At 41.0% G+C, this 25,866-nt stretch overlaps 4 protein-coding genes across 11 annotated transcripts in view; all 4 read left to right on the forward strand.

Annotated features, from left to right (window-relative positions):
- The window catches only part of LOC129726745 (uncharacterized), a 100,902-nt gene extending 92,768 nt beyond the window's left edge, over positions 1-8,134 (forward strand). For all 5 annotated transcript variants that reach the window (XM_055683791.1, XM_055683793.1, XM_055683792.1 and 2 more), the window contains one exon: positions 1,325-8,134. In XM_055683791.1, coding sequence (XP_055539766.1) covers positions 1,444-6,480 — 5,037 coding nt within the window. In that variant the 5' untranslated portion in view covers positions 1,325-1,443 and the 3' untranslated portion in view covers positions 6,481-8,134. The remainder of the gene's footprint in view (positions 1-1,324) is intronic.
- Positions 8,135-15,077: 6,943 nt separating this feature from the next.
- LOC129726747 (odorant receptor Or2-like) lies at positions 15,078-19,038 on the forward strand. 4 transcript variants are annotated; one of them, XM_055683800.1, is made up of 7 exons: positions 15,256-15,318; positions 16,690-17,430; positions 17,492-17,895; positions 18,076-18,175; positions 18,315-18,416; positions 18,480-18,590; positions 18,655-19,038. In XM_055683800.1, the coding sequence occupies exons 2-7, from the start codon at positions 16,942-16,944 to the stop codon at positions 18,754-18,756; spliced, it is 1,308 nt and encodes a 435-aa protein (XP_055539775.1). In that variant the 5' UTR covers positions 15,256-15,318; positions 16,690-16,941; the 3' UTR covers positions 18,757-19,038. The 4 variants fall into 4 exon arrangements, with proteins under 4 accessions (XP_055539773.1, XP_055539775.1, XP_055539774.1 ...); XM_055683798.1 differs by lacking the exon at positions 15,256-15,318 and adding an exon at positions 15,078-15,215 and having other exon boundaries at positions 18,315-18,590; XM_055683799.1 differs by lacking the exon at positions 15,256-15,318 and adding an exon at positions 15,652-15,742 and having other exon boundaries at positions 18,315-18,590.
- Positions 19,039-19,936: 898 nt separating this feature from the next.
- On the forward strand, positions 19,937-22,084 carry LOC129732993 (uncharacterized). Its single transcript, XM_055694508.1, has 3 exons — positions 19,937-20,330; positions 20,598-21,383; positions 21,537-22,084. The coding sequence occupies exons 1-3, from the start codon at positions 19,937-19,939 to the stop codon at positions 22,082-22,084; spliced, it is 1,728 nt and encodes a 575-aa protein (XP_055550483.1).
- Positions 22,085-22,251: 167 nt separating this feature from the next.
- LOC129733001 (uncharacterized) lies at positions 22,252-25,335 on the forward strand. Its single transcript, XM_055694529.1, has 3 exons — positions 22,252-22,423; positions 22,506-23,503; positions 23,584-25,335. Exons 1-3 carry the CDS (start codon positions 22,252-22,254, stop codon positions 25,333-25,335), a joined length of 2,922 nt encoding a protein of 973 aa, XP_055550504.1.
- Positions 25,336-25,866: the final 531 nt, after the last annotated feature.

Consider the following 25,866-nt stretch of genomic DNA (forward strand, 5'->3'; position numbering starts at 1 on the left):
AGTTAGGGTAGATGCTCCCTAATTATACTGACACGGTTGAATAGTTCATCCTGAACATTTTTATCATTGACAATCATTTAATCATTTTTAACATTCCGATCATCATATGGATTTATTCCAAAGGGTTTCAACAAGCAAGAGACGTATTTTTGTAATACTTGTTTTGGCTTTTCTCAGCGGCATAGGTGAGGTTTTAGTGAGCATCAGTTTCAACTTATCCGAGCGCGTGGGCGAGAGAGAGATTTATTTGTTCTTGATGCTATTGAGAATAGAGCTGTTCTTCATAAGTTCGAAAATAATCATCGCGAAAATCTGTACGCACAAATTTTCGATTGATGACCCTTTTAGTTTAACTTTATCTCCGATTTGTTGTCCCGAAGAAAATTAAGGAAAAATATGTTGATGTTAGCATGAGTTCTCACAAATGTGCAATTGTTGCCTAAAATTATGGTCTCCAGAAAAAAACTCTATCAGATGCAAAAAAGTGAGCATGTTAACCCACAAATTAACCCTCTAGTGCTCAATGCCGCCATTTGGCGGGCTTCAGTCAACCCTCTAAAAAGCTTCAATAAGTACTTAAAAAGTGTTTATAATGATTTATAGTGATTTTACCGAAGCCCGCCTAGAAATTTACTTGGGCACTAGAGGGTTAAACCAGTTTTTCGAATGAATTATTAAAATATTCCACACACATCGCATAGATTAAAATTAAAAGACCTAGTGGCCGGGTGATGGCGAGAATTATTCAAATTCTAAACATTCGTTCAATATAGTTTTGCTTGGTTCTTGTCTGAAGGATTTGTTGAAAAATCAGTTAACAAGTGAAGAAAAAAAAATAGAAGAAGTAAAGTCGGAAAGTGATTTCCTCAGGTTGAAATCACAAAAAAATAATTTTAATTATTCTTCAGTACTAAGAAGATCTTTATTTTTACTTTGGAACTTCAAACCTTTCAAAATTGTTGCGTCAATCAAAAACTAGAATAAAAGAATCACTATGATGATTTCTGAACTTAAAAATTTGGCTCACCTAAAATTTCGTTTAGGCACTTACGTTTACCAAATATTAATCCTCTTGAAACTGTTGCTGCATTTTTAAAAAAGAATATTTTGCGGTATAAAAACTGTTGTATTTCTATAAAAAGACTATTGTATGGTATGAGAACTCACCTTATAGAAATTTTATCATAATAAAACCTGAAACACGAATCAAATAAAATTGAGCTTTTAAACTATTTTTCACTTTGTTTCATGTGAAGTCGAATACGTGAAATTGAAAACTTTATAACACGTGGTTAACGATTTTTTTTTTATTTCTTTTTTTCAGATCATCCTTCTGAACAGCATCCTGGTCCTGAGGCAACAACCACCATGCTAGCTGAGCTTGCTGGCCACCACTCGCACTAAACATCAAATCAGACCAACAATAAAAAAAAGCAAGCAGTAATGGACTTTCTAAAGGCTATCGCTAACGGGCACTACGAGGCGGTCCGCACGGCACTGGCGAAGGTTGACATCGACTATCAGGACGAGCGGGCGGCAAATACAGCCCTTCACGTGGCCGTGACGGCCAAACGCAACCGGACCAAACTGATTGAACTGCTGATTGGGGCCGGCAGTGATTGCGATCTGAAGAACCGAGATGGTCTGACGGCATCTGAGCTCGCGCTGGACTGCGGCTGTCGCAGTGTGGCCGAATTTATGATTCGCAAAGAATTCGAAGGGTGGACGGATGATCGGACAGTCTACCGGCTGGTGCGACGTGGCTCAGTGGAACTGTTGCAAATCTACCTGGAGAAACGGGCATTTGATATTCACACCAAAATGAAACTAATCCGACGGGTGGTGGACGAACTGAACGTGAAAGGGGTGACGATCGCAGATCGAATGAAGGTTTTTCTGGAGTATCAACTGGTGGAATATAGCTATCGCTATGGACCGGCTACTGGTGGGGGTGGTGGTACTGGAGGAGGAAGCATTAATGTCCGGAAGAAAGGCAGCGAAAGTGGTGATCAAGAGGCTGAACGACGGGTGGAGTTGATACTGAACTATACCAAATATTTAAAGGAAAATTACGGCGGCGATGATTTGAACGATCTTGATGACAGGTTCGTTCTAAGGCTGCGAATGATTTGTGAGTGTTGCTACTTTCTGGAGGACGTCGAGCGGCGACGCGAGCGGAAACTTTACAAACACGTTCCCCTCTCGGAGATAACCTACTTGATCGGGGTATTTTTAGCCATCTTGGAGAAACACGTCGGCTTCGAGATTTATAAGCTTGTTATTAATAAAAATATGATTATGTCGTACTTGGAGGCGGTTTGCTCCGAGCTACAGGCGACAACGGTGGGGGACCGACGAAGGCCAAGCGGGGTCTCCTTTCAATGGACGGCGCAGCTGTTGTTGGATCTCATCGCGTGCATTCGCGAGGAGCGCCTGCTGCGATACATCGCAAGGAGGAAGCGTGCTAGTGTGGAATTGCAACGGATTGCTGCGACGCAGGACGGGCAACTGACGGCTGCCGATCAGGAAAAGGTAATGAATGAAATCCGACAGAAGGAATTCCTCCTGCTACAGGATGGTGTTCAAGGAGAGCATGACAGGGCGAAGTGGTGTGTGGAGGATTTTATCCGCAACTTGCAAGGTGCGGAGCGGCAAACAATCGCGGCTCTGTGGAACCGGAAACATCCGAAGCTGAGACTATCGAAACGACAGGCACAGTTCGTGGTGAGCCGTCGAGAACTGAGTAAAATTAAGCAGCGAACCGTGGCTGAGCTGAGTAGAAATAAATTGAAACTCATCGAGAAGGAAGTGAACTCACGTGAGCTGCAAGCGCTGAGTAGAAAAATCTGCCGACGGAGTCGGGTTGTCTTTCGGCGGATACAGAAAAGCTTCGATCAAATTAAGCAAATGTATACGGTGAAAAAGATCGCGTACTATGTGGAAAACGCCATTATCGTGGATATGGACGTTCTGGCGAACGAATCACTGTGTATCTTAGCGATTAAAAGGGTTCTCCAGTTGATAGATGAGTCGAAAAGAAGCTGCGATCATAATCCGGCCTTCGTTCGAATGTTGGACAATGTTCTCGATCATGTACTGGCTTCGGTGAAGGTTGACAACAAGAACCACGACATCCGGGACTTCTTCTCGCAAAAGTATTCTCTGGCAAAGTATTTCGCTAACAAGTCGCTGGACATGAGCCAGTACAAACTAATGCAGGACAGTCTTCGCTCGGTATATCGCTTTTTCCTGTACGTGATAAACATTCAGCTGATTGAGGCGTACAAGACGTTCCTGGGAACGGCTTACCGTTTGCGAAATTTAGCACAGGTAAAATCATTCGCCAAGTACGTTGGTGATCACAATCTGCACACGCTTAGTCACATTCAGTTCGATCACGTGTTCTACAATGAGGAAGAAACCGCAAACATCATACGGGAACTGAAGAAGATGTACCTGGGGATGGCGAATGAGCTGAAGCTGTTGTCGTTTATCGAGAAGAACATTCACTTCCGATTCTACCACATGCAGTACCACCAGACAAGGCTGCGGGTAACATTGAGCAATTTCTCCGTCGTCTATCGGGCTCTGCGAGCGAATCCATGCTTCGATAGCATTCGGAAGTTGGTGCATTCTTATCTGCACCAAAGCTACCAAAAGTATGACATATCGAAATCGATCTCCATCTCGGACTCGACACTGGCGTTGAAGGAGTTGCTTAGACCGTACGGTAGTGTGCGTGAAAACGAGGAAACATTGGTGGTGGTACGCCATCTGGAGCAATTGCAGGAGCTGATGGATCCGGATCGATTGTTCGGGATAAATCCGGTACGGAGTCGAATGAAGATCGACGACGCAACGAAGTATCATCATTTTACGCGCAAAATCCTGAAGGAGATGGGATTACAGCTGAATGAGGAAGACTTTCGCCAGCTGCACGAAAAGTTACGGCGAACTTATTATGAGAATATTTTTCTTCTGCAAAATCGCTACCGAGTGATGGGAGAATTTTTCAAGCAGCGTGGCATTTCCGTTGATGGAAAAGTTTTAGCTGAGTATCGTGAGCGGGACGAGGAACTGCTGCAGGAGCTGTTCGATGCGAAGGTGAACGATATTATTCAGATACTGGAGAAGTTTGAGTGTTCGACGGTGGACGGTGTGCTGGAGTGTCTGGGGGAACTGCCAGCGTTCGTGCAGATCGGGTTGGAATTCGCGCTGCTGGAGTTGCTTGAAATTCTCGGTTCGGTGAATGCGCTAGGAATGACGACCGGAGGATTAAGGAGCGGTGTGTCGGTTTTAAGCGGGAGGAGTCTTAAAAGCTATCTGGAGCAGGATTCGCTTGTGTTGGACCTTTTGGTGTTCAACTCGAGTGCGACGGTCTATTTGAATGCTTTGGTGTTTAAGCAGTTCGGATTTCGGCTGTATGGTGGAAGCGTGCAGTTACAGGAAGCTCCTGCGGAGCTGGTGGAATTCGAGGAGAGGTATAAGGAGCGATGGACGTGGCTTGAGATGCAGGAGATTTTGTACGAGTCGGTGCGAAAGGGTGATCTACAGTTGCTGAAGGAGAACGTTAGTAATGGGTCCGACTTGCGTGGCAAACGGTTTGGGGCACTGGTATCGAAGGAACTTTGCCACTATAGTTTGATCGATTGCGCTATTGCTGGGAGTTTTAAGGACATGATCGACATGTTGAATCGGGACTACGATGAAATCAGCGAGGAACGCAAACGGACGTTGGAATTTTTGCTTAGGCGGACCGTTAAATCACACTTCTTAGTTGGACAGTACTGTAAACTGAAACCCGAGGACCGCAAAATGCTGGTGCTGTATTTGTCCATGTTTCTGGGGGATGTGGGAGTTTTCCTCAAAAATTTGGATCGTTATAATGCTCACCAAGATCTGCATCTTTTTGTGAATTCGGAGAATCATGGATTCGTTAGCGAAATGTTGCAATGTTTGAAGACATTCGACTACAATCGACGCGATTCGAGCGATATGACAATTTTGCATAAAGTTGTTATCTCTGGAAATTTGCAGGCAGTGGAAGTGCTAGCCCGCAATAAACGGGTCGATTTGAATGCCATAAACGGTACAAAATATACGGCATTAAATTTAGCCTGCCGGTTGAATCTGCTAGAGATTAGCAAAGTACTTATCCAGCATCGGGCTGACGTTAATGTGATGAGCGAAGATGAAAAACTACCCGTCTTCTGGTTGATTCAGTACCAAAATCCGAAAGATATTGTTTCACTGGCAATCGATTCCAGGACAGAGTTAACATCATTTTCCAGTGAACTTTGCCTGCTGCACAAGGCCATCGAATTCGACAATTTAGACGTCGTTCGATACCTGATCGCCGATCGGAAAGTGGACCCGACTCGAATCTACTCGAACTGCAACAATGTAATTCACGCAGCGGCCAGCTACAATCGATATCGTGTCCTTGGCTATCTGCTCACGAACTCGGGCATCCGCAAGTTGGTCAACAACACCAATCTGGTGAAAAATACTCCCTTAAACATAGCTTGCAAGGAAGGCTTCCTGCGGATAGCTCGAATGCTCCTAGCCCAGGATGTGCGAACTGACACCAGCGGAGAGTACGGCCTAAATGCATTGGCTTTTGCAATGTACACAAATGGTTTCAAGCTGATGAAAATACTGTTTCGCCATGGGGCCACCATCAGTTACCCGCTTAGTTCGGATTTTCAGCCACTCAATATGGCCATCTTGAACCGCAACATCCCAATGTTGCACTTTCTGCTGCGGAATGGCGTCGACGTCAACAGTGCCCCTCTCTGCTTTATCAACGCCGTCTACTCCCAATCGAAGGATATCGTCCAGATTCTCATAGGAGCTGGAGCAAAGCATGTCAACTATAAGGATGAATTCTGTCAGACGGCACTGCACGTGTGCGTTCAACGTGACGAATACGACATTGCCCAGGAGCTTATCCGAGCCGGGGCAGATGTCAACGCTAAGAATCGCTCTGGAACGACTCCTCTGCATTTGGCGGTTTCGAAGCGTAACGTTCGCTTCGTACAACTCTTGCTTGACAGTCGTTGCCAGCTGGATTCCCTCGACTACCACGGGGAAACACCCCTCATCAAAGCAGTCGTGTCTAACAATCTAAACATAGTGAAAATTCTGCTTAACAACGGTGCCAGTGTGGAACGGTTACGCAACAGCGAACCTTCCGTACTGCTTTATCTGGTTCAGGAAAACTACGAGGACATTCTGGATTATCTGCTCGAGTACTATCGGTTCGATCCGAACGAGCAGGACGCGTACGGCAACTCACTGCTGTACGTGGCCACACAGCATAACCACATCAACATCGTCAAGCTGTTAGTTGATAAGTACCATGCCCGGGCAGACACGACCAACAACAAGAAGCTAACGCCGCTGATGATTGCCCGCGTCAAAGAGTACCGCGAGATTTTTAGTTTCCTAGAGGCCCGCAGCGTCGCTGCTGAAGAATAGAGGAAACTGACAGACAAAGCAACCGATGATTTCGTAGGAAAATTGTTTCTTTATCTAGTTGTGTAGCGTACTATTTATTTAACTCAAGTTTTTTTGTGCAAATTATTTATTACTCAATAGAAGAAGAACACAATTTTATGTGCCATATTTGTAAGAGATTCGTTTTTTTTTTGTTTGTTTAGTTTTACCCCACAGTTAGTGAATTTAATACGTAGGTAAATGAACACTCCTCCGCAGTGTAAAGATATGAAATCATCATAGATGAAAGGTGATCTGCTTCCCAGCTAACAGGGAGGTGAAGTCGGAAGGAAGGGGAGAAAGCCACTATTTGTAGCCTGTAGCGTTTAGGTTAGGGCATCGTAACGTAAGCATATATGAAAGCCTAGTTGTGATTTGGTGTAACTTTTTGTACATTGAAAACAAATAAAATACTCTCATCCCCAGTTTTCCAATCAGTAAGTCTAAAACTAAGCATCCACTGAGAACCTGTAAATAGCTAATCCGTGTGACACGGTGCACAAGAGTGGCAAGGGACGAATCGATTTGTCTTAGACACATTCCAACAACAATAGGAAAAGCAAGTTCAAAGTAATTTTACATAGATTTCTTTCCTTCACTTCTTCTGAGCAGTGTCCGGTTTTTAAGGGTGAAAAACGAGAGAGCGAGAGAAAGAGAGTTAAAAAAATAATATACCGAATTTCGAAGACAAGTCGATTCGGAGAATGCTTCAACCAATGTACAAGTTTCCGTTTGCCATCAGAAGAGTGATAAAATCATGATATCATGCCAGAAACCAACTCTGTAGAATAGCGTTTCTCCAAGCTTATGTGGCTCTTATTTTATCGACAGTGAACAGAAGTGAAATAATAAAAGAATAATAAAAACACACAAAAACAAAGGTGGAGGATCATGTGCCAATATGTAGAGATACAGTCCCACAGCAGTCCAACAATAAGCGGCTGCGGGTTAAATTAGTTTAGCATAACTGTACAAAAAATAATTAAAGAATAATCTTTCCACCTGTCATTTTCCAAAAAAAGAGAAAAAGCCATGAGATTTTCCGTTTAGTTGAAGTGCCAAACCCCTCCTTAGCCTGTGTTTAGTCTATTCAATGATACTAAGTTAAGGTTCTGTGCCGTACTAATACACCACTACATTAGTTGAATAGCTTCAAAATAAGCGATAAAACATGATAAACACATAAATCATACGTGCTATAATAGTTGGTATAAAACCATTGAAATATCGTTCGAAATCTACGAAAAAATATGGGAGAATGATTGAATAATAATGTAGTTTTGTTACGTTCAGATCTTATGTACCTTTTGTAGTTTTAAAAGCGATAACTATTGTAAAATGTGCCACGCAGACCGCGAAAGAAAACATGTAAAACTAAACAGTATACAGTATCAAAATCAAGCAATCCAATCAACAATACGTCATTCGTCGACAAAGAAGTAAAGCAGAACACCCACAGTAGAGAGCGTTTTCGACGTTTTGACTGAATATTTCGATAAAGTAAAAAAAAGGTAATAACTACTCTTGTAACAGCTGTAAGTCAATCTTAAATTCAAATATCACCCCGATTCCTATATAGACGTACTTTGTCGTGTCCACTGCGGTACAAATAAAATGTATTTTTTGCGAAAATTGATCCGATGTGGTTTCCGTTCCTGGTAGAGAAAGTCATCTGAAATGTTTCACGCCCAAGCCACCCATTGCTCATAGTAGGCGTAATTTTATAGCAGTTTCCTCTCCGAGTAACTTGCGTAGAAGATTGTGTACAACTTGATCAGAATCGAATAGATTGCAAGTAGTAAAATGCTAAGAATTTCAAATTTGCCCAAAAATCGGATGCGTTCAAAAAGGTATCAAATAGCAAAGCTTAAAACAAAGATTAAAACGATAGGCTAGATCTGCCCCGACAGTTCAGAGTGTTAACTCGAAAAGAAAAATTTCCTCCACTATGCTTCTTGAACTTTGTCTTGCTCTGGTAGATTTTTAACGTCAGCTTGATTGTGGTTTTTATTCGTTTTTCTCTGTGTTTTGGAATTCTCGATTTTCGAGCTTTCATTAGGTTATTATAACAAAAGGTTAACCCTCCAGTGCCGAATTAATTTTTGGACGGACTTCGTAAAAATCACTATGAAGCTTTATAAACATTTTTTAAATTCAGCTGAAGACCGTCTGAAGGCGGCACTGGGCACTAGAGGGTTCATATTTAAGAACTAAGTTTGGTTGGGCGGGAGATTATAAGGTGTTACTTAGGCTTAGAAAAATGATCCCTACTCAGCAGGACTCGAAGTAGTTTAATTGAATAGAGCACCATGTTGGAGACATCGGAGATGTGTGTGTGTGAGACGCAAGCGCCGGGGTAATGTAGAATTCGAAAGAACCAACATCCAAAGTCAGCACCTACATAATGCCACACCGATCAATTCATCGTCCTTTTTGAACTCCGCTCAGTCGCGAGCAGTGAATAGTACATCAATGCCATCTTGTGTTGTGAGTGCTTCTAAACCGAGAGCAAGTTTTTTCGAACATACAGCAATAGTACTACATTTTGGATAGTAAATTCAACCCCTTTGTTAAACATACCTTCATACTTTCCGACCAGTGTTACGGCATTCTTGGCCAAATCAATATTAAAAGCATCTTTTAGCTTTAGCATTATGTTTCAGAACAAAAAAGTTTCTTTTAGTGTGTATTATTGTATTTATTTCAGAACAAGAGAGTCGAATCAACAAAAAAGTACATTTTGGACATATTGGCTTTCACGTCAACCATGCAAGAAAGGCAGTATAGGCTAACACATGTGATTACTGTTATACACTAAGGTCGCTTTTTACGCGGTCACGGCATTCTTGGCCACATCAATAGTAAAAGCATCTTTTAGCTTTAGCATTATGCACTTATATAATTCACTGACACTAAACTAGGCGTGATCTGCTCCCTCCGAAGGTCAGATTGCAGAAGAACGAGTTTCATAGTGTGGTTGCAACTCCTACCGATGGTGACAAGAAACCAGTCTCGGTATTACTCAATCATCCTTCTATTTGAGGCGCGAGAGCGATTTTTATAGCAAACTAATTATAGAGAGAGAGAGAGAGAGAGGGAGAGAGTGTGAGAGAGGGAGTGCGAGAGAGGGAGTGCGAGAGAGAGTGAGAGAGAGTGAGAGAGAGTGAGAGAGAGTGAGCGAGCGGGAGAGAGTGAGAGAGAGAGTGAGCGAGAGAGAGAGAGAGAGTGAGAGAGAGGGAGAGGGAGAGAGGGAGAGGGAGAGAGTGAGAAAGAGAGAGAGAGACGGTTACGGTGGAAATCATGGGGAATAATAAAATGCATCACAAAACCGTGAAAGTGTTAAATTTTATGTTTATGTTTAATTTTATATACTTTCACCATAATTGATCATTATTTTGTTGGTCATACAAAAGGTTGTGAACTACCAGTTTAAAATCACTGTGATAAATTAATTTTGGAGCATTCTCAATTCTTTGTGAAGCAATAAAACATTAAAAACGTGTGATAATAAATATATCCTTTATTGTACTTGACTGCAACACCTTTCTATGTGTTACCTTTCTTGTTCTTTTGGCACGGAAGATGACATGTTCGTTTGTCTCACAACATTCTCTTTGCATATCTCTCCCTCTGAGTATTGCCACTCTTCACAATATTAAGTAAGTTGCGACATTAACACCTTCTTCCTTAATTAATTTTTTGATCTAAATACTACCAAATATCCAATAATACCAATATAGTTCACTCCCGAATTTCCCATATAATTCCGAAAAGACGCATAGGGAACACCCCCTCTTGTGGTGAAAAAGGTAACTAAACTCATTGCACAGTGGTACAGTAAAGCAATTTAGGCGGACATGAGCTTTTCGATGTAATTTTGTGGTTTCGAAGCAATAGTTTCTTTTAAGAAGTTGTCTCTTATACTTAGTCCTTTATTTATGTGCAAATGAATATTAGGGTGGCCCTAAAATCAACGAAACAAAATAAACTATTTTTTTATTTGCAGAAATAATTGCAGACATTCTTCGGCAAAATTGTAAATCAACCAATTTTAAGCAACTTCGTAAATTTTTTTATAGCTATTAAATTTACCGATTTAGAGCAACTTGTCGTAACTGACCTAGGGTTCAAAAAAAAAAAAACAGATTTTTAGCTTTATTTTTTCAGTTCAAATGTAATAACAAAGTTTTTTTCGGTTAACCTTAAGAACCCAAAAATTCGCAACTTTTGACGGAAAAACATTGTCGATATGTTGTACAGGTGAAGAATTTTTACTAAAAAAAAAAACATATTTTTAAGCTCTTGAGGTCATCCGAAGAATACTCTGTTATTAAATTTGAACTGAAAAAATAGAGCCAAAAAACTGTTTTTTCGGAAAAAAGGACTAACTATAAGAAACTACTTCTTAGAAGAAACTATGACTCTTGAATAAAAAAATCGCATCAAAAACCTCATGTCCAGCTAAATTGCCTTACTGTACCGCTGTGCATTGTTGTTGCATTTCTGTGAGCGTGGGACCGATATTCTTACACACGAAACTGAAAATACTTAAATTTAGACTTAGTTGACTCAATCTCATACTTTCACAGAGAAAATGACGAATCATGTGAAAAAAATACTTATTGCAGATTGCGTACGTGATTCCGGACTAGAAAAGATAAAAGGAGAAACCTGCGATGACGCGCTGGTGTAGGGTTACATCAACAATGTCTCTAGTTGAATCTTCTATAACTCTAACTGAAAACTGTGGCTATTGGTGGAATTTCTATCGTCTGCTTCACGAAATAAATTCGAGAATTCTATAAGGTACTATGAGATAAATCTGCGTGAACTTGATCACCCTTGAAATCCATCCATACTGTAGAAAATGTGCTTTTTTACGATAAGTTCATGATAAATGATGATTTCTGAACTGGAAAATATCAATCACAGTTAGTTTGAAACCGAAAATATCAATATTTCAGGTTGAAATCTATTCATTTCCGTTCACGAGCTGCAGTTTGCTAAATTTGCTCTTATTTGATCATCGTTAGATCGATTTCAATTCGGTTTGTTGCAAAAGCTCAAAAACTAGCTCTGAAATAGAAATCTTTGTGGTTTCTTGCGAATTCATCAGCATTACTTCAATGGTATGGAATAATCGTTGTCGAAAATTATATTTTTTAAGCTTTTATCAAATTTACGCACTTCTTCAAACTTAACGTAATTAACCCCTGTAATTAAAATTACTTCAAGTAAATTCAATATTTTTTGTTATTTGAAAACTTGTTTGATCAAATTTGACTGAGTTTTGACCGAGTTAGAAAAATTTTTCGAAAATATGTAAAATTGCACCGGGCATGCAAAGGTTAACTTTGACAGGTATGTAAATCTCGCAAAAGTTGCCTTTTAGGACACGCAAACATTATCTAGTGCTGTAAGACCAATATCTCTTGATTAGTATTTTTTATCACGAATTTTCCGGTGATCAATTTCCCCCCCCTTAATCAATTTCACTCCATTCTACGGTATTCAAAAAACGGTACAAAGATGTAAAGTAACGGGACGATTGAAAATTGTGGAATTGTTCCGTCCCGTTGAAAACGATACGTCTGGTCATAGGCGTAGCCAGAAGGGGGCAGGGGGGGGCGTTGACCACCCACCCCCCCTAAATGTTGACATTGGTGCAAAATTTTGTTTTCAATAACTCTAATAGCACAAAACGACATCTTTAGCCCATAGAAACATCTGTGTAAAGTATCAGCCAGATAAAAAATAATTGATTGAAATGCTTGCGCTATGTTGCGTGTAATTGCGCTGGTTTTTCAGTTGATCCACCAAGGATATTGCAGCGGCAAAAGTACCGGGCAAATCCACCTGCACCAACTGGCTTGGTGTATTGGAACCGAGCTGTGACAATTCTATACCTTGATTCTATTGTAACCTCACTGGAAACACGGTTCGATGAAGATAGTGCATCTGCCTACGCGTTGTCCTTGCTGCATCCCGCTAACGTAATACGCATGTAGTTGGAAGAGTTCAAGCGCAAAACCGAAAATTTCGTAATTTTTTATGAAGTTGACAATTTTGTTGGAGAAGTGGAAGCTTTGTATTAACATAGCAGCAGTATGAGAGCAGACCGTAAGAACTTGGAAGAGTTGAACCTCATAGATCTGCTAGCTAAAACCCGTTCTTTCTTCCCTGCGGCTGAGAAAGCAGTTAAAATTGCACTTGCTCTACCATGGAAACATGCACGATTGAACGCTCGTTCAGCACATTACGTCGGGTGAAAACCTTGGTGAGGTCAACAGTATTTGAACAGCGGTTGAGTGCTCTCTGCTTGCTGAGTGATCATCGGCAGATGGGCAACAACAATCTTGAAAAGACACATGAACCGCTTCCGGGACGTTTGACGTTTGATGCCCGAAGATTTTATTCAGAATCTTGACTGTGTCTTCAATCTTCGCGTCCTTGGGAAACTTTGACAGGATGTAGTTGAGATAGCGGCTGTGCGAATGGGTGTCCAGCTTCCGGAGAAGTAAACGTACCTTCGCCGCATTATTCCGCTGGCCTGCATCGTTCTCGAAGAGGTCCTGGTAGCGGTTAAACAACAACGTCCGAACGTAACCCCGTTTTCTTCGTCGAAGACAAACTCCATGATATTCGAAAAGAGTCCAAAATCGAAAAGAGTTCCAAAATCTGCTCCGGGGTTTGATACTGACGCTGCTGCTGCTGGACCGCTATCCGCTGTAAAATTTGGGTCATCTTGTAAATCATATCTTGAATTCCCGGTTGCAGCTGCTGATCAACTCTATCTTCTGCCATGTTCGTGGATTCTTGAGATCCTCGTTGCCAAAATAATATGTCCGAAGGTTTGAATGAACTTAAGAGTTTTTAGTAAAGAACATCTATTTATATTCACGGTTGGACAAAGAATAATCAAATTTTCCACTCTGATGTCATGGACAACTGGTTGCCTTGATGAAACAATCACTAAAGACTAGTATTTATTTCTATTTTTCAAAACACACTACAGTCGGTTTTACGCGGGGGGTACGTGCCGCGTAAAAAAACGCGTAAATTTCAGAATCCGCGTAGAAAAAACGCGTAAATTTCGAAATCCGCGTAAAAACCACGTAAATTCCAGAATCCACGTAAAAAAAGCCGCGTAAAAAACGATCTTAGTGTACAATTTTTTTACTTCTGAAATTTTGAAGAGCTTGCCCCCCCCCCCCCCCCTATTTGAAATTCTGGCTGCGCCCATGCGTCTGGTCACTATATTTATAACATTTTTATTGCAAAGCCGATTGGTCTGAGCCTAATCTTATATTTTTAAGTATATTACAATACTTGTTGTGAGATTTAGTTTCTTACCTATTATTGTATTGTTGTGAGATTTAGTTTCTTACCTATTATTGTATTCCTTGATAAACTGATTCAGTCAAACTGCCGTTGTTAGTAGATCTAACAGCAGTTTCGTATATTTTTTCCAGTGTATGAAGAAGTAAAGAATTTCTGGCATGAAACATTTCACGTGTAATGTTTCAAATGACTTGCTTGCAATTGAAATGTTGCTTGCTACAATTATTGTACCGGTTTGAATGCTCGGAAAATCTCGGACTGGAAGAAAGATCGTCTTTTGCGTTGACAGAGCAGCATTTTATTGTACATATTTAACAATATAATAAACAACATTATTTGTTAAGTTTTTCCTGAAAACATGTTAACTTGTTAACGGCCTCGTTTCACGTGGTCAGAAAAATCGTCATTCTAGACTCTTCTGCATTTTGTGTCCACGTTGACTTTTTTAACAAAGAAAAGTTTAGAAACAGATTTATTTACTGATTAAACATAAAACATATCAACAAAAGTATAAAAAAATAAATTCAACCCAAACAACTTGGAACACAAAAAAAAAACAAAAATCCCATTAAAATTTAGCCTAAAAGACTTAGAAATGCACCAAAAGTACAGAAAAAGGCAAATCAGAAATTGATTACTAAGTTTGCTATAAATGGAACCAAAGTTCAAAGAAAATAATAACAAAAATAAGTTCTAGCGTGGCTGAAAATTTTTGTTAAAAAAGAGCTGAAATGTTGATGTCATTTTAGTTGTTAAAACGTTATTAGTTTTCACCTTTCGCTCCAAAATCCAAATTGGAGCTTAAGTAAAAAGCCAAAACTTAGCTCGAAATTCTTGCAAAGAGCTTCTAAAATACAGAAATGAAAGTAGTGAACCACTCGTAGAAACTGGTAAGAGATTTTTGATCTCTTAAAGGAGGAAAAAAAGATTCTAAAGTTAGCTCAAAAAGGCTGGAAGCGTCAGTAAAGATTGGAACATTCTCTAAAAATGAAGAGAAACGTTTCCAAATTTATATCCACAATGCCTTTGTCGATTATCCACTCCTGACATTTGTCACCCCCTCCCCCTTCAAGTTGTCGAGGTGGAATGTGGAAGGCACCGTGGAACTATGTGAGTTCAGGAGCATACATCCCCCCGAACATCTTTGAAACACATGTTACGAGACGCAATAGTGCTCTTGGAGTTTATCCCAGCGCTCACACATTCCAGTAGCACAATAATAACAGCAAACTTTGCAAAGTATTCTAGTTTCTGACACAGAAAGCATTCCCACCGGGCTAATTTAAGTATCTCGTGTAATTGAAAACTCGCTACAATCATCGACAACATAAATTTCACGTTCAAACACAGCATACAGAGTCAAGGACCAACTTTGGGTAAATAGTTTATAGAAAACTCGTGCAAATACTTGTATGAGCAAGGTTGTGCCAGCAGAAGTTTGCTTGCGAAAGGGGTTATGTAATATTCATTGAATCATGGGTAAGGGTAAACTTTTTTTACTAACGTAATTTGCTGTCGAAAATGCAATATACCAAACCTCGTACGTACGCTCGGAAAGCATTGCTTTCGAAAAGCTGTCATAAACTGAAGTGATTATTTATTGATGTCAGTAGTTTGTTGAAGTTTACTTTGGTTGCGTTTAGCTTCAACCTGGCTTAACTACGTACAAGCAATGAGTGCACCTGATGTCGAAGTGGAATTGGACTGTGTGATGAATATGGTAAAACTCAACACCCAAAAGGGGTTCCAGTTTGGAAAGTCTGCTCGTCACTTCAAAAGATGTTTGAAAATTGAAATGCACTACAGAGAGCATCACCTGTTAAAAAACATGTTCAATAGTGTGAATAGAAGTTCTTTTGATCTCCCGGCTTGAACGTGTGTGCAATAGCAAACAACATCAAATGTAAGATTTATCTTTTCCGTAGTCAGTGTGAAGAAGCACAGATTTATTACATTTATTTCGGTGATTTGTTGTGTGTGTTCAACAGGAATGGGGGGCTTTAAAGCTCTTTACATTTGAGCTTCTTTGTCAGACAACAAGCAATGTTTCGTGTGCAATGTCGAAAGAGTGTTTGAAAGAACCCTTACTTTCAGTTCTGCTACAGAATATTTTCAGAATTTTGTATAAAAGTTAAAGGATGATAAACTCCAAGCTTTAAACAATAAAAAAACAGTTTCTCGGCGGAGGTAAATTGCAGATAAATTACTCTCGGTGAAGGTGCTAACACTTTGCAACGGAACTTTCATTGCCTTGTACATGATGATAAATTATAAAAATTTACTCACATTCATATGAAGCTTTTATTCCGATGTTGATCACTGTTTTGGTTTTGCCAATCACTTTTTGTAAATATTTCAAAACTGCACCCATAATTACCTGAGAATAATTACCATCAAAACTGAGCACTGTTGATAATTGTGAAAACATTCATGTGAAATAATTGACGTTTCATCAGACTCGCAGCTTACTCGGATTTCGTGGGAAGCTGCTTGTATGACAGATTGAAAACTGCTCTACTAGAATCACTTTCATGCATATCGGCCTACTGTGACGTTGCTGTTCAGAACTACATCTCGCTTCGTTATTTTGCTTTGCACGCAGGCGGGAAATTTAAATTTATTGTTCTTAATTTATTCATTGATTAGGATACTCATCAAACAAATTAGCCATAGTTTGTTAGGATTATTAGTACCAATCCATCGGAGATGCGTGCTGAGGTTTATAAAAAACTCTGTGATGAAATTAAGATCCTATAAGAACTACAAATCTAAACATCGGATATTACTGATATACTTTAAAGTTTAGAGTTGAATAAAATTCGTTTCTAATATTTCTATTCTATATTTTAGTCCGATGAAAAACATCGAAAATGCCCTTCAAACAATGCATAAATAGATAATAGAACATCCTCCACCTGGTGGAATCTGCAACTGATTACAGTGATTGAACGCAGCCACTAACTAATTCCGTTTCGAAAACAGACCGGCCTGGCAGACTGGGCTGGTGTGACCGGGTGCAGCTGTTGTGCGCGGCACCAAATTGCGGGGTACGTTCGAAACCACACCCGACCGATACCAATTTGGTTTCGTTTGAATAGAGTGATGCTCGTTCGGCATTTTAAAACTGTTCCTGGACTGGTGGTATTGTATAATTTTCCGAACCACACAGAGGCGACACGATTCCCGATTGCGACGGCACTCGAGCGTTTAAAATCAATGATCCGGCGACCGGAACGGTCACTTTGCAATCTGGCCCCCGCCCCGCTAGAGAGAGCAACGATGCTGATTGAGAACTGCCCCATCATCAGTGTGAATGTACGCGTGTGGCTCTTTTGGGGCTACCTCCGGCGGGTTAAGTGGCACAGCTATCTGGTTGGGTGCATTCCGGTGACAGTGCTAAATGTGTTTCAGTTTATGAATCTGTTCCACATCATCCTGGCCGGAACTGGCGACATCAACAAGATTATCATCGATGGATACTTTACGGTGTTGTACTTCAACCTGGTGCTGCGGACGTCGTTCCTGATGACCAACCGGCACAAATTCGAACGGTTCTTCGATGGCATTGCAAGCGAATATCGTCGGTTGGAGGTACTTTATTCGATCCGATCGATTAAGTAGTATTCGTGTTTTAGCTGAGCATGAATTTCAGAATCAGAACGATATCCGGCCGCTGTTGGAACGATTGACTCGCCGGGCACGGATTCTGTCCAAATCGAACCTATGGCTAGGTGCGTTCATTAGTGCTTGCTTCGTTACTTATCCACTGTTTTCACCGGAAAATGTCCTACCGTACGGAGTCTACATGCCCGGCATCGATCTTTACGCGTCCCCCGTTTACGAGATTGTGTTTGTCCTGCAAATCTATCTAACCTTTCCGGCTTGCTGCATGTACATTCCGTTCACCAGCTTTTACTGCACTTGTTCCCTGTTTGGATTGGTCCGGATTGCCGCCCTGAAGCGTTCCCTGGAGCGATTGCACGAGCACAACCGATCCGAGCAGACACTGCTAGCCAAGATGAAAGAGTGTCTGGTATATCACAAGGAGATTATCAGGTTTGTTTTCGCCTTTCACAATTATTACACCTAGTTGAACCGGAATTGCTTGTAAATTGGATAAATTTAGGTTTTTGTTTCTGTTGATTATGTTTTAACGCAAAATTGTGTTGTAGTAAGTGATAAAAAACATCACTCTTATCGGTATTCCCACGACTACACTTCTTCTTTCTCCGGCAGATACGTTGCCGACCTAAACGAGCTGGTGACCTACATTTTCCTGTTGGAACTGCTATCCTTTGGTATGATGCTGTGTGCATTACTCTTTCTGCTGAGCATTGTAAGTATTGCTATTCATCTGACAACGCTGTACTCGATAAATTTGCGGCGCACCAAAGCAACCCATAATTTGCACAGCTTGACACATGAGTAATCAGTCCCTCCATCGTCGCCTACTTCCTGTTCCTGCTGCTGAGCAGAGCAACCAGTTGGCCCAGATGGTAATGATTGGCTCGTACATCTTCATGATTCTGTCGCAGATGTATGCCCTGTACTGGCACTCGAACGAGGTCCGGGAGCAGGTGAGTACGCAGTATAGCAATAAGGTTGGATGGATTCATTTCTCGGTTGACCACTTCTTGCAGAGCTTGGAAATTGGTGACTCGCTGTACTACAACAGTGCCTGGCTTGGTTTCAGCATGCCAGTCAAAAAGATGATTATTTTGCTGGTTGCCCGTGCGCAGCGCCCATTAGCGGTAATTATTGCTCACAGTTCATTAGCTCACGATGCGTATACCGGATGTGGTTCTACGTTCACAGATTACAATTGGCAACGTTTATCCGATGACGCTGGAAATGTTTCAATCGCTGCTAAATGCATCCTACTCGTACTTCACACTGCTGCGGCGAGTATATAATTAGGAATAGTAAACGCGTTAAAAAAACTAGAAGAGATCAAAACAGAAAATGATCGCAAATTACGTTCATAATCTTCAAGGAGCGTAATTCAAGGTTTTAGATTTCTATTGAGAAGTATCTTCAAAATTTTACAAATATAGCAAAATATTTCAATTGCTTTTTTGCCATACCTAAAAATTTAGTAGTGAAAAGAAAATGTTTTGATATAATTTTTGGTAGAAATATTCAGCAATGTTGTATCAAACAAAAAAAACATAAGGAAACTGGCACACTAATAGTGTTAAGTCTAGCAACACTTCTAGCAACTTTGCCAACCTACGAAAAAAAAAACTAATTTACTTTTCCACTATCACAAATACACTCGTTAGCAAGTAAAATAAAAGTAGTTGTTCTTTGACCATAAGAGAAGCAAGATGTGTTTTGTCTTTTATTAGATGCGAATATACAGTCCATGAAATTTTAAGCGCTTTCATCTGGTCCTTTCGAACCGGATTTTGCTAGTTTCGTGAACAACGATCAGTTTTAAGTGAAGAAAGTTGAATTCCGTATGACTCGATAGATCCGAGAAGATTACCTGGTGAGCCAGGCAAAACCGCAACCAAAGTGCGACGCCATCTTGGCTGATTCATATTTTGAAAAGTTTATAGGCAGAAAAGGTTTTGGTTCCGTCTGTTCTAGTGAAAAAAGAAGTCGTATACCGGTGTTGTGTCGTGCTTGGGGTTGAATCGACTCGGGTTCGGTAAAGTGTAGGCAATAACCGCCTCGATCGCAATATATGCTTGTGGTTTCGTTTGCCTCTCGAAACATCCGGTGTGCGCTAGCGCTTCGTTTCAATCGGAGCTACAAAATTTGACGCCATATTTGTTTGTGCACGATCGTGGTTGAATTGTGATGGCATTTACCGCATCGTCGATGAAAGAGTGTTCACCACCACAACGATAGAAACTGAAGCTTGTGCTTTCGTTTCGATAGCGGTAGTTTACATTGCCGCCTTTCATAGTGGATGTATGAAGCTTTGCTTGCGTAAAAAAGCAAGAATACCGTTACACCGTTAGCGGTATTACGTTGGCCGTGCTTGAGCCGAAAGATTTGACGTCGTTGTTGGACGACTCGTTCGTTTAAGAATTAGAGATCGAACTTTATTTCTATTCAACGCTTCATTGCAATATATGAGTTTATAATGATGCACACACCGAAAAATACGAAAAACCAAACGCAAGTGAATGGACAATCGGAAAACAGTGAAGAACGAAGAAACGAACCAGTTAGTGAGCGAAAGAAGAAACAAAAGAAAAAAGAAGAAATGAAGAAAAATAGTGACGAACTGAGAGTTATTAAAACCAAATTGGATGCAATTCTGAGGAAGGTGAATAGGGTGCATGAAGCGCTTTATGTGGATGCAGAAAAACCCAATGCTAACTTGGGAAGTAGGCACTTTCTGCAATTACAACTAAAAACGATCGAAGATGCGATGATTGAGTATAACGCACATCAACAGCGCATCTACAGCTTAAACGTGAGTGATGAAGCTCTCGAAGAAGCAGAAATTATGTACATCCAATTCGAACAGCAATACGGTGAGTTATATGTTTTTATTACTAGAGCGCTCGATGATGTCGTAAAGAGGGAGAATGCTCCAGTAGTAGCAGCACACGCTCAAGTATCGACGTCTTCAGCTAGTGTGGCAGCAATGCATTTACCTCCTCTTAAAGTTCCATTGCCGTCATTCGACGGGACTTATGAGAATTAGTTTGCGTTCAAATCAATGTTCGAATCGATTATGAACCGCTATGAATCTGAATCCCCAGCGATAAAGTTGTATCACCTACGCAATTCATTGGTAGGTAAGGCAGCAGGAATAATTGACCAGGAGATAATTAACAACAACGATTATGCTGCAGCTTGGACGACATTGACCGAGAGATTCGAAGACAAACGGTTGATTATTGATAAACATATCGATGCTCTTTTCGATTTACCAAAAATGACGAGTGAGAACGCAGCAGATTTGCGAAGGCTAATAGATATCTGTTCTAAAAACGTGGATGCACTCAGAAACCTTGAACTTCCGGTTCACGGATTAGGAAAGAGTATGCTGATTAATCGAATTGCTAAAAAACTAGATGATGAAACCCGGAAGGCTTGGGAATTGAACCAATCGACAAACGAGATGCCAGATTACGATATTACAATGGAGTTTTTGAAGGAGCGATGCCGAGTGTTGGAGAAGATTCGTCATCCGGAGAAGCGCATTGTTAAGCCCGTAAAATTACTGAGACCAAACACTGAATTTAAATCCAAAGGTAGCAGTCTGGTGGCGACTACTGATAAATGTCCGCAGTGTTCAAATAGTCATGAGTTATGGAAATGTGACGTTTTCAAGAGGGCAAATCTTGCAGATCGCTACAATACCCTTCGTCGTATTGGAGCATGCTACAATTGTCTCCAAAGGGGACATAGGACGACCGAGTGCTCATCGGAGCATACTTGCAAGAAATGCAACAAGCGCCATCACACCTTCTTACATCCAAATGAGACAGCTACAAAGAAGAGTGAAACATTTTCAACGGTACCGACAAGCACAAAAGATGATCAGCAAAAACTAAATCAGGAGGTGTCTGACTCCCCAAGTAATACGAAGGTAGAAACCGGAAAATAGGAAAGGCAATGGAGTTTTTGTACTAGACCACAGACGGGAAGACAAATATTACTTTCAACAGCGGTTGTTCTTGTCAATGGCACAAAGAAGGATCCATATCCTTGCAGAGTTCTACTTGATTCAGGGTCACATACTAACTTCATTTCGGAACATTTCGCTACATTATTGAGGTTGAAGAAAAAACCTGCCAACTGTTCGATCGGTGGTTTAAATGACATGCAAACGAAGGTGCGATTCAAAATACACACAAAGCTGAAATCTAGAGTAACTGACTTCACTACTTGCCTTGAGTTGCTCGTGATACCGAAGATAACAGGAGAGTTGCCAGTTTCGAAGATTGATTCCAGATCACTCACCATACCAAACAACATCGAGTTGGCTGACCCGAATTTTGGAGTTCCCGATAAAATCGACATGCTGTTGGGCGCCGAAATATTTTTCGAGCCTTTGCAATCTGGACGTCTGCAATTGCCAAATTTCGCAGCGGTACTTCAAGAGACCCATTTTGGATGGGTTCTCAGTGGTTCAGTTCCTGCTGAAAGACCTAAAACGACCAGCTCGTTTTGCATACGAGCCGAAGAAGACATTGACGAACTTGTTAAACGATTTGGGGAAATTGAAACATACGGTGTTCACGAAAATGTAATGAATCAACCGATGACGCTTGTTTGACCCACTTTCGTGAAACTCACGAGCGAACAGCAGAAGGGCGATACGTTGTCCGTCTCCCGTTTAACAACTTGAAGTCGCAACTAGGTGATTCACGAATGATGGCCGAGAGGCGTTTCTTAGCATTAGAAAAAAAATTGGATAGAGCACCAGAACTAAGGAAGCAATACATGGCATTTTTACGAGAATACGACGAACTAGGTCATATGAAACTGACCAACACCGTGAAGGATGAAGACCCCCATTCGGTATTTTATCTTACACATCATTATGTCCTGAAGCCCAGTAGCTCGACAACTAGACTTCGGGTAGTGTTCGATGGTTCTGCTGAGACTAGTACGGGTATCTCTATTAACCAAACTCAGATGATCGGACCTACAGTGCAAAATCACTTGGTATCCATTCTATCAAACTTCATTTACAGCGGATGTTCCGAAGATGTACCGTCAGGTAGCAGTGCATCAAACGGATACGCGATACCAGAAAATTATCACTAGGTGTGACAGTAATCATCCACTACAAACATATGATTTACAAACAGTAACATACGGATTAGCATGGTCCCCGTTCTTAGCCACCATGGCACTGCTTCAACTGGCCAATGACGAAGAGCAACAGTTTCCACTAGCTGCAGCCGCAGTTAAAAAATGTTTTTTTATTGATGATGTTCTGACAGCAGCGAATACCTTGGCAGAAACTATTGAACTAAAGAATCAGATAATCGTTCTACTGGAGAGAGGTTGCTTCAGTATGCACAAATTTTGTTCTAATTCTGATGCGTTACTGAAAGATGTACCGGAATTTATGCAAGAAGGTATCATGCACATCCAAGATCCAGCAGTTAATGCAGTAATCAAGACTTTGGGTGTAGCCTGGCGTCCACAGGAAGATTGTTTCACGTTTATTGTTGCAGAGAATTCCTGCGTAGAAGGTAGTCTTCTCTCGAAGAGGATGATTTTGAGTGAGATTGCGAAAATTTTCGATCCGTTGGGTCTCGTGGGCCAGGTAGTAACAGCAGCAAAGTTAATTATGCGCGAACTATGGACCTTCAACCTAGGCTGGGATCAACCAGTTCCAACCGAATTGGCTAATCTTTGGACAGACTTTCATAAGCAATCAAATCATCTGAATGACTTGACCATACCGAGATGGATCCTGTCGGAAAGAACATATACTGTGGAGATCCATGGATTTGCAGATGCCTCGGATTTGGCATACGGCGCCTGTTTATATAGCAGGCTAGTGAAGACTGATGGATCAGCTAGTTTAAGGCTGATTTGTAGCAAATCAAGAATTCTCCCAAGGAAAAAGGAGGGTCAGAAACAGATTACTACCCCGCGTGCTGAGCTTTTGGCGGCTCAGCTTCTTTCAAGGCTTGCAGTGGCACAGTTGAATGCCCTCGACGTTAAATTTGACTCCGTGGTACTTTGGAGTGATTCCCAGATAGTATTATGCTGGTTAGTCAAATCACCCGATTCTCTTGCTGTATACGTTGGAAACAGAGTGCGAGAAATTCAACAATTAACAGAGCAGTTCAATTGGAAGTACATCCTTTCCAAGTCGACCCAGCTGACTTGATTTCTAGAGGTGTACAACCAAAGAACCTGTTGACGAATGATTTGTGGTGGAATGGCCCACCGACCCTTCGTTATGTTGACGGCCATTTTAAGGAACCAACTTCTAACCCGGAAGAAGAGCTACCAGAGCTTAGAAATGTTGTGTTGGTGACGATGCAAAGATATCCGAGGATACAAATTTTTGATCGTATAAGCCGATACAGTATCATTCAGCGCGCTATGGCGTACGTTGTACGATTTTATGACTATGTCAGAAGTGGTAGGAAATCGTTGACAAAGGGATTGCCTACCGCATTCGAAATTACACGAGCGACGTCGTTAATCATTCGTATGGTGCAATATGAAGCCTTTGAACTAGAAATTAACACACTGAAAGCAGGAAAGGAGTTTAAATTCCCAACACGTAATTCAAACCCCTTTATTGACGGCGATGGAATCCTCCGTGTGGGTGGTCATTTGAATAATGCAGCTATTCCATACCAACACAAACATCAAGCATTGTTGCCTGAAAAACATCCATTAACGATAACGTTGATACGATATTTACATGGTATGAATCTGCACATCGGACAGCGAGGCCTTCTGGGTATTGTTCGTCAAGAGTACTGGCCAATGAATGCGAAGAGTGTAATTCGTAAAATCTTTCATCAATGCGTTCCTTGTTTTCGGACGAAGCCAACAAGAGCTTCTCAACTAATGGAAAATTTGCCCGATTATCGTGTGCAACCTTCGCCGGTTTTTGCGCATACTGGTATAGATTTCGCAGGTCCCTTTAAGATTCGATCAAATAACAAAATGAGAAATGCTGCAACATTGAAGGGCTATGTATGTTTGTTCGTATGCATGGCCACACGTGCTATACATCTTGAAGCAGTTTCTGATTTAACAACCGAAGGCTTCATGGGAGCACTTAAACGTTTCGTAAGCCGCCGTGGACTAGTTAAAAAGTTGTATTCGGACAACGTCACCAATTTTGAAGGTGCCAGTAATGAAATGAGTCGACTTGCCGCTTTATTCCGCGAAGAACAACTTCAGCTGAAAATGAATAAATTTTGTGGAGAGAGAGCAATCGAATGGACCTTTATTCCACCACGGAGTCCGCATTTTGGTGGTATATGGGAGGCTGGCGTAGAGTCAGTGAAATCCCATCTAAAGCTGGTCATGGCAGAACAGAAGCTATCATTTGAGCAATTTTCTACAGTGTTGGCGCAAATAGAAGCAATCTTGAACTCACGCCCTCTTGTCCCGATGTCAGAGGATCCGAATGACATCGATGTCATTACTCCTGCACACTTCCTAATTGCGCGTGAGTTTCAAGCAATTCAAGAACCGTCGTACGAGGAAATCCCTCTAGGTAGATTGTCTCAGTGGCAATTGGTTCAAGAGTTGAAGCAAAGATTCTGGCGGTTATGGAGTGAAGATTATCTGCATGAATTGCAGAAGCGACCAAAGGATGTGGAGGTCATCGAATATCAGGTAGGAGCCCTGGTCCTCATAGTGGATGAAAACACTCCGCCTTTGCAGTGGCAAATGGCACGTATTATCGTGCTGCACCCTGGTAATGACGGTCACACTCGAGTGGTGAGTCTTCGTACGAAGGATGGGGTAACGAAACGAGCCGTAAAAAAGATTTGCCTTCTGCCTTTAAATAACGACAAGGATTATCAGGATCACTAAGTGTTGATATTGTCAATTTCAACGGCCCGGAGGATGTTAAGTCTAGCAACACTTCTAGCAACTTTGCCAACCTACGAAAAAAAACTAATTTCCTTTTCCACTATCACAAATACACTCGTTAGCAAGTGAAATAAAAGTAGTTGTTCTTTGACCATAAGAGAAGCAAGATGTGTTCTGTCTTTTATTAGATGCGAATATACAGTCCATGAAATTTTGAGCGCTTTCAAATAGTGTTTTAAATTTAAATGAAACAGACAAAAACATAGAAATATTTTGAAAGTAGAATTTTTAGTAAAATCCTAATAAAAAAGATAAAATGTAATTTGTTATTTGTAAACTTACATTACACTGGTCGACAAAAGTGGGGGAAACGCTGCCCTAAAGCTCAAAATTAGATTATAGCTTAGAGCTCATAGGGTTGGTCGTTTCTGCGTTATGTTTACGAGAAAATTTATTTAAGTCTCTGAAAAAAAAAATGCTGGCGGCTAGGGGCACCGTAACTCATCGGAATGATTAAAAAGCTATGATCTT

Source organism: Wyeomyia smithii, chromosome 3 (assembly GCF_029784165.1).
Source record: "Wyeomyia smithii strain HCP4-BCI-WySm-NY-G18 chromosome 3, ASM2978416v1, whole genome shotgun sequence".
NCBI lineage: Eukaryota > Metazoa > Arthropoda > Insecta > Diptera > Culicidae > Wyeomyia > Wyeomyia smithii.

Bases quoted from the DNA above. Each gene is read 5' to 3' on its own strand.
- LOC129726747 (XM_055683798.1), top strand. From the start codon at position 16,942: ATGCTCGTTCGGCATTTTAAAACTGTTCCTGGACTGGTGGTATTGTAT. The intron at 17,431-17,491 runs GTACTTTATTCG...CATGAATTTCAG, and splicing joins GCGAATATCGTCGGTTGGAG to AATCAGAACGATATCCGGCC. The intron at 18,591-18,654 runs GTAATTATTGCT...CTACGTTCACAG, and splicing joins GTGCGCAGCGCCCATTAGCG to ATTACAATTGGCAACGTTTA.
- LOC129732993 (XM_055694508.1), top strand. From the start codon at position 19,937: ATGCACACACCGAAAAATACGAAAAACCAAACGCAAGTGAATGGACAA. The intron at 20,331-20,597 runs GTGAGTTATATG...ATTCATTGGTAG, and splicing joins CCAATTCGAACAGCAATACG to GTAAGGCAGCAGGAATAATT. The intron at 21,384-21,536 runs GTAATACGAAGG...TACTTGATTCAG, and splicing joins GGAGGTGTCTGACTCCCCAA to GGTCACATACTAACTTCATT.
- LOC129733001 (XM_055694529.1), top strand. From the start codon at position 22,252: ATGGCATTTTTACGAGAATACGACGAACTAGGTCATATGAAACTGACC. The intron at 22,424-22,505 runs GTATCTCTATTA...CTTCATTTACAG, and splicing joins TTCTGCTGAGACTAGTACGG to CGGATGTTCCGAAGATGTAC. The intron at 23,504-23,583 runs GTACTTTGGAGT...CGTTGGAAACAG, and splicing joins ACGTTAAATTTGACTCCGTG to AGTGCGAGAAATTCAACAAT.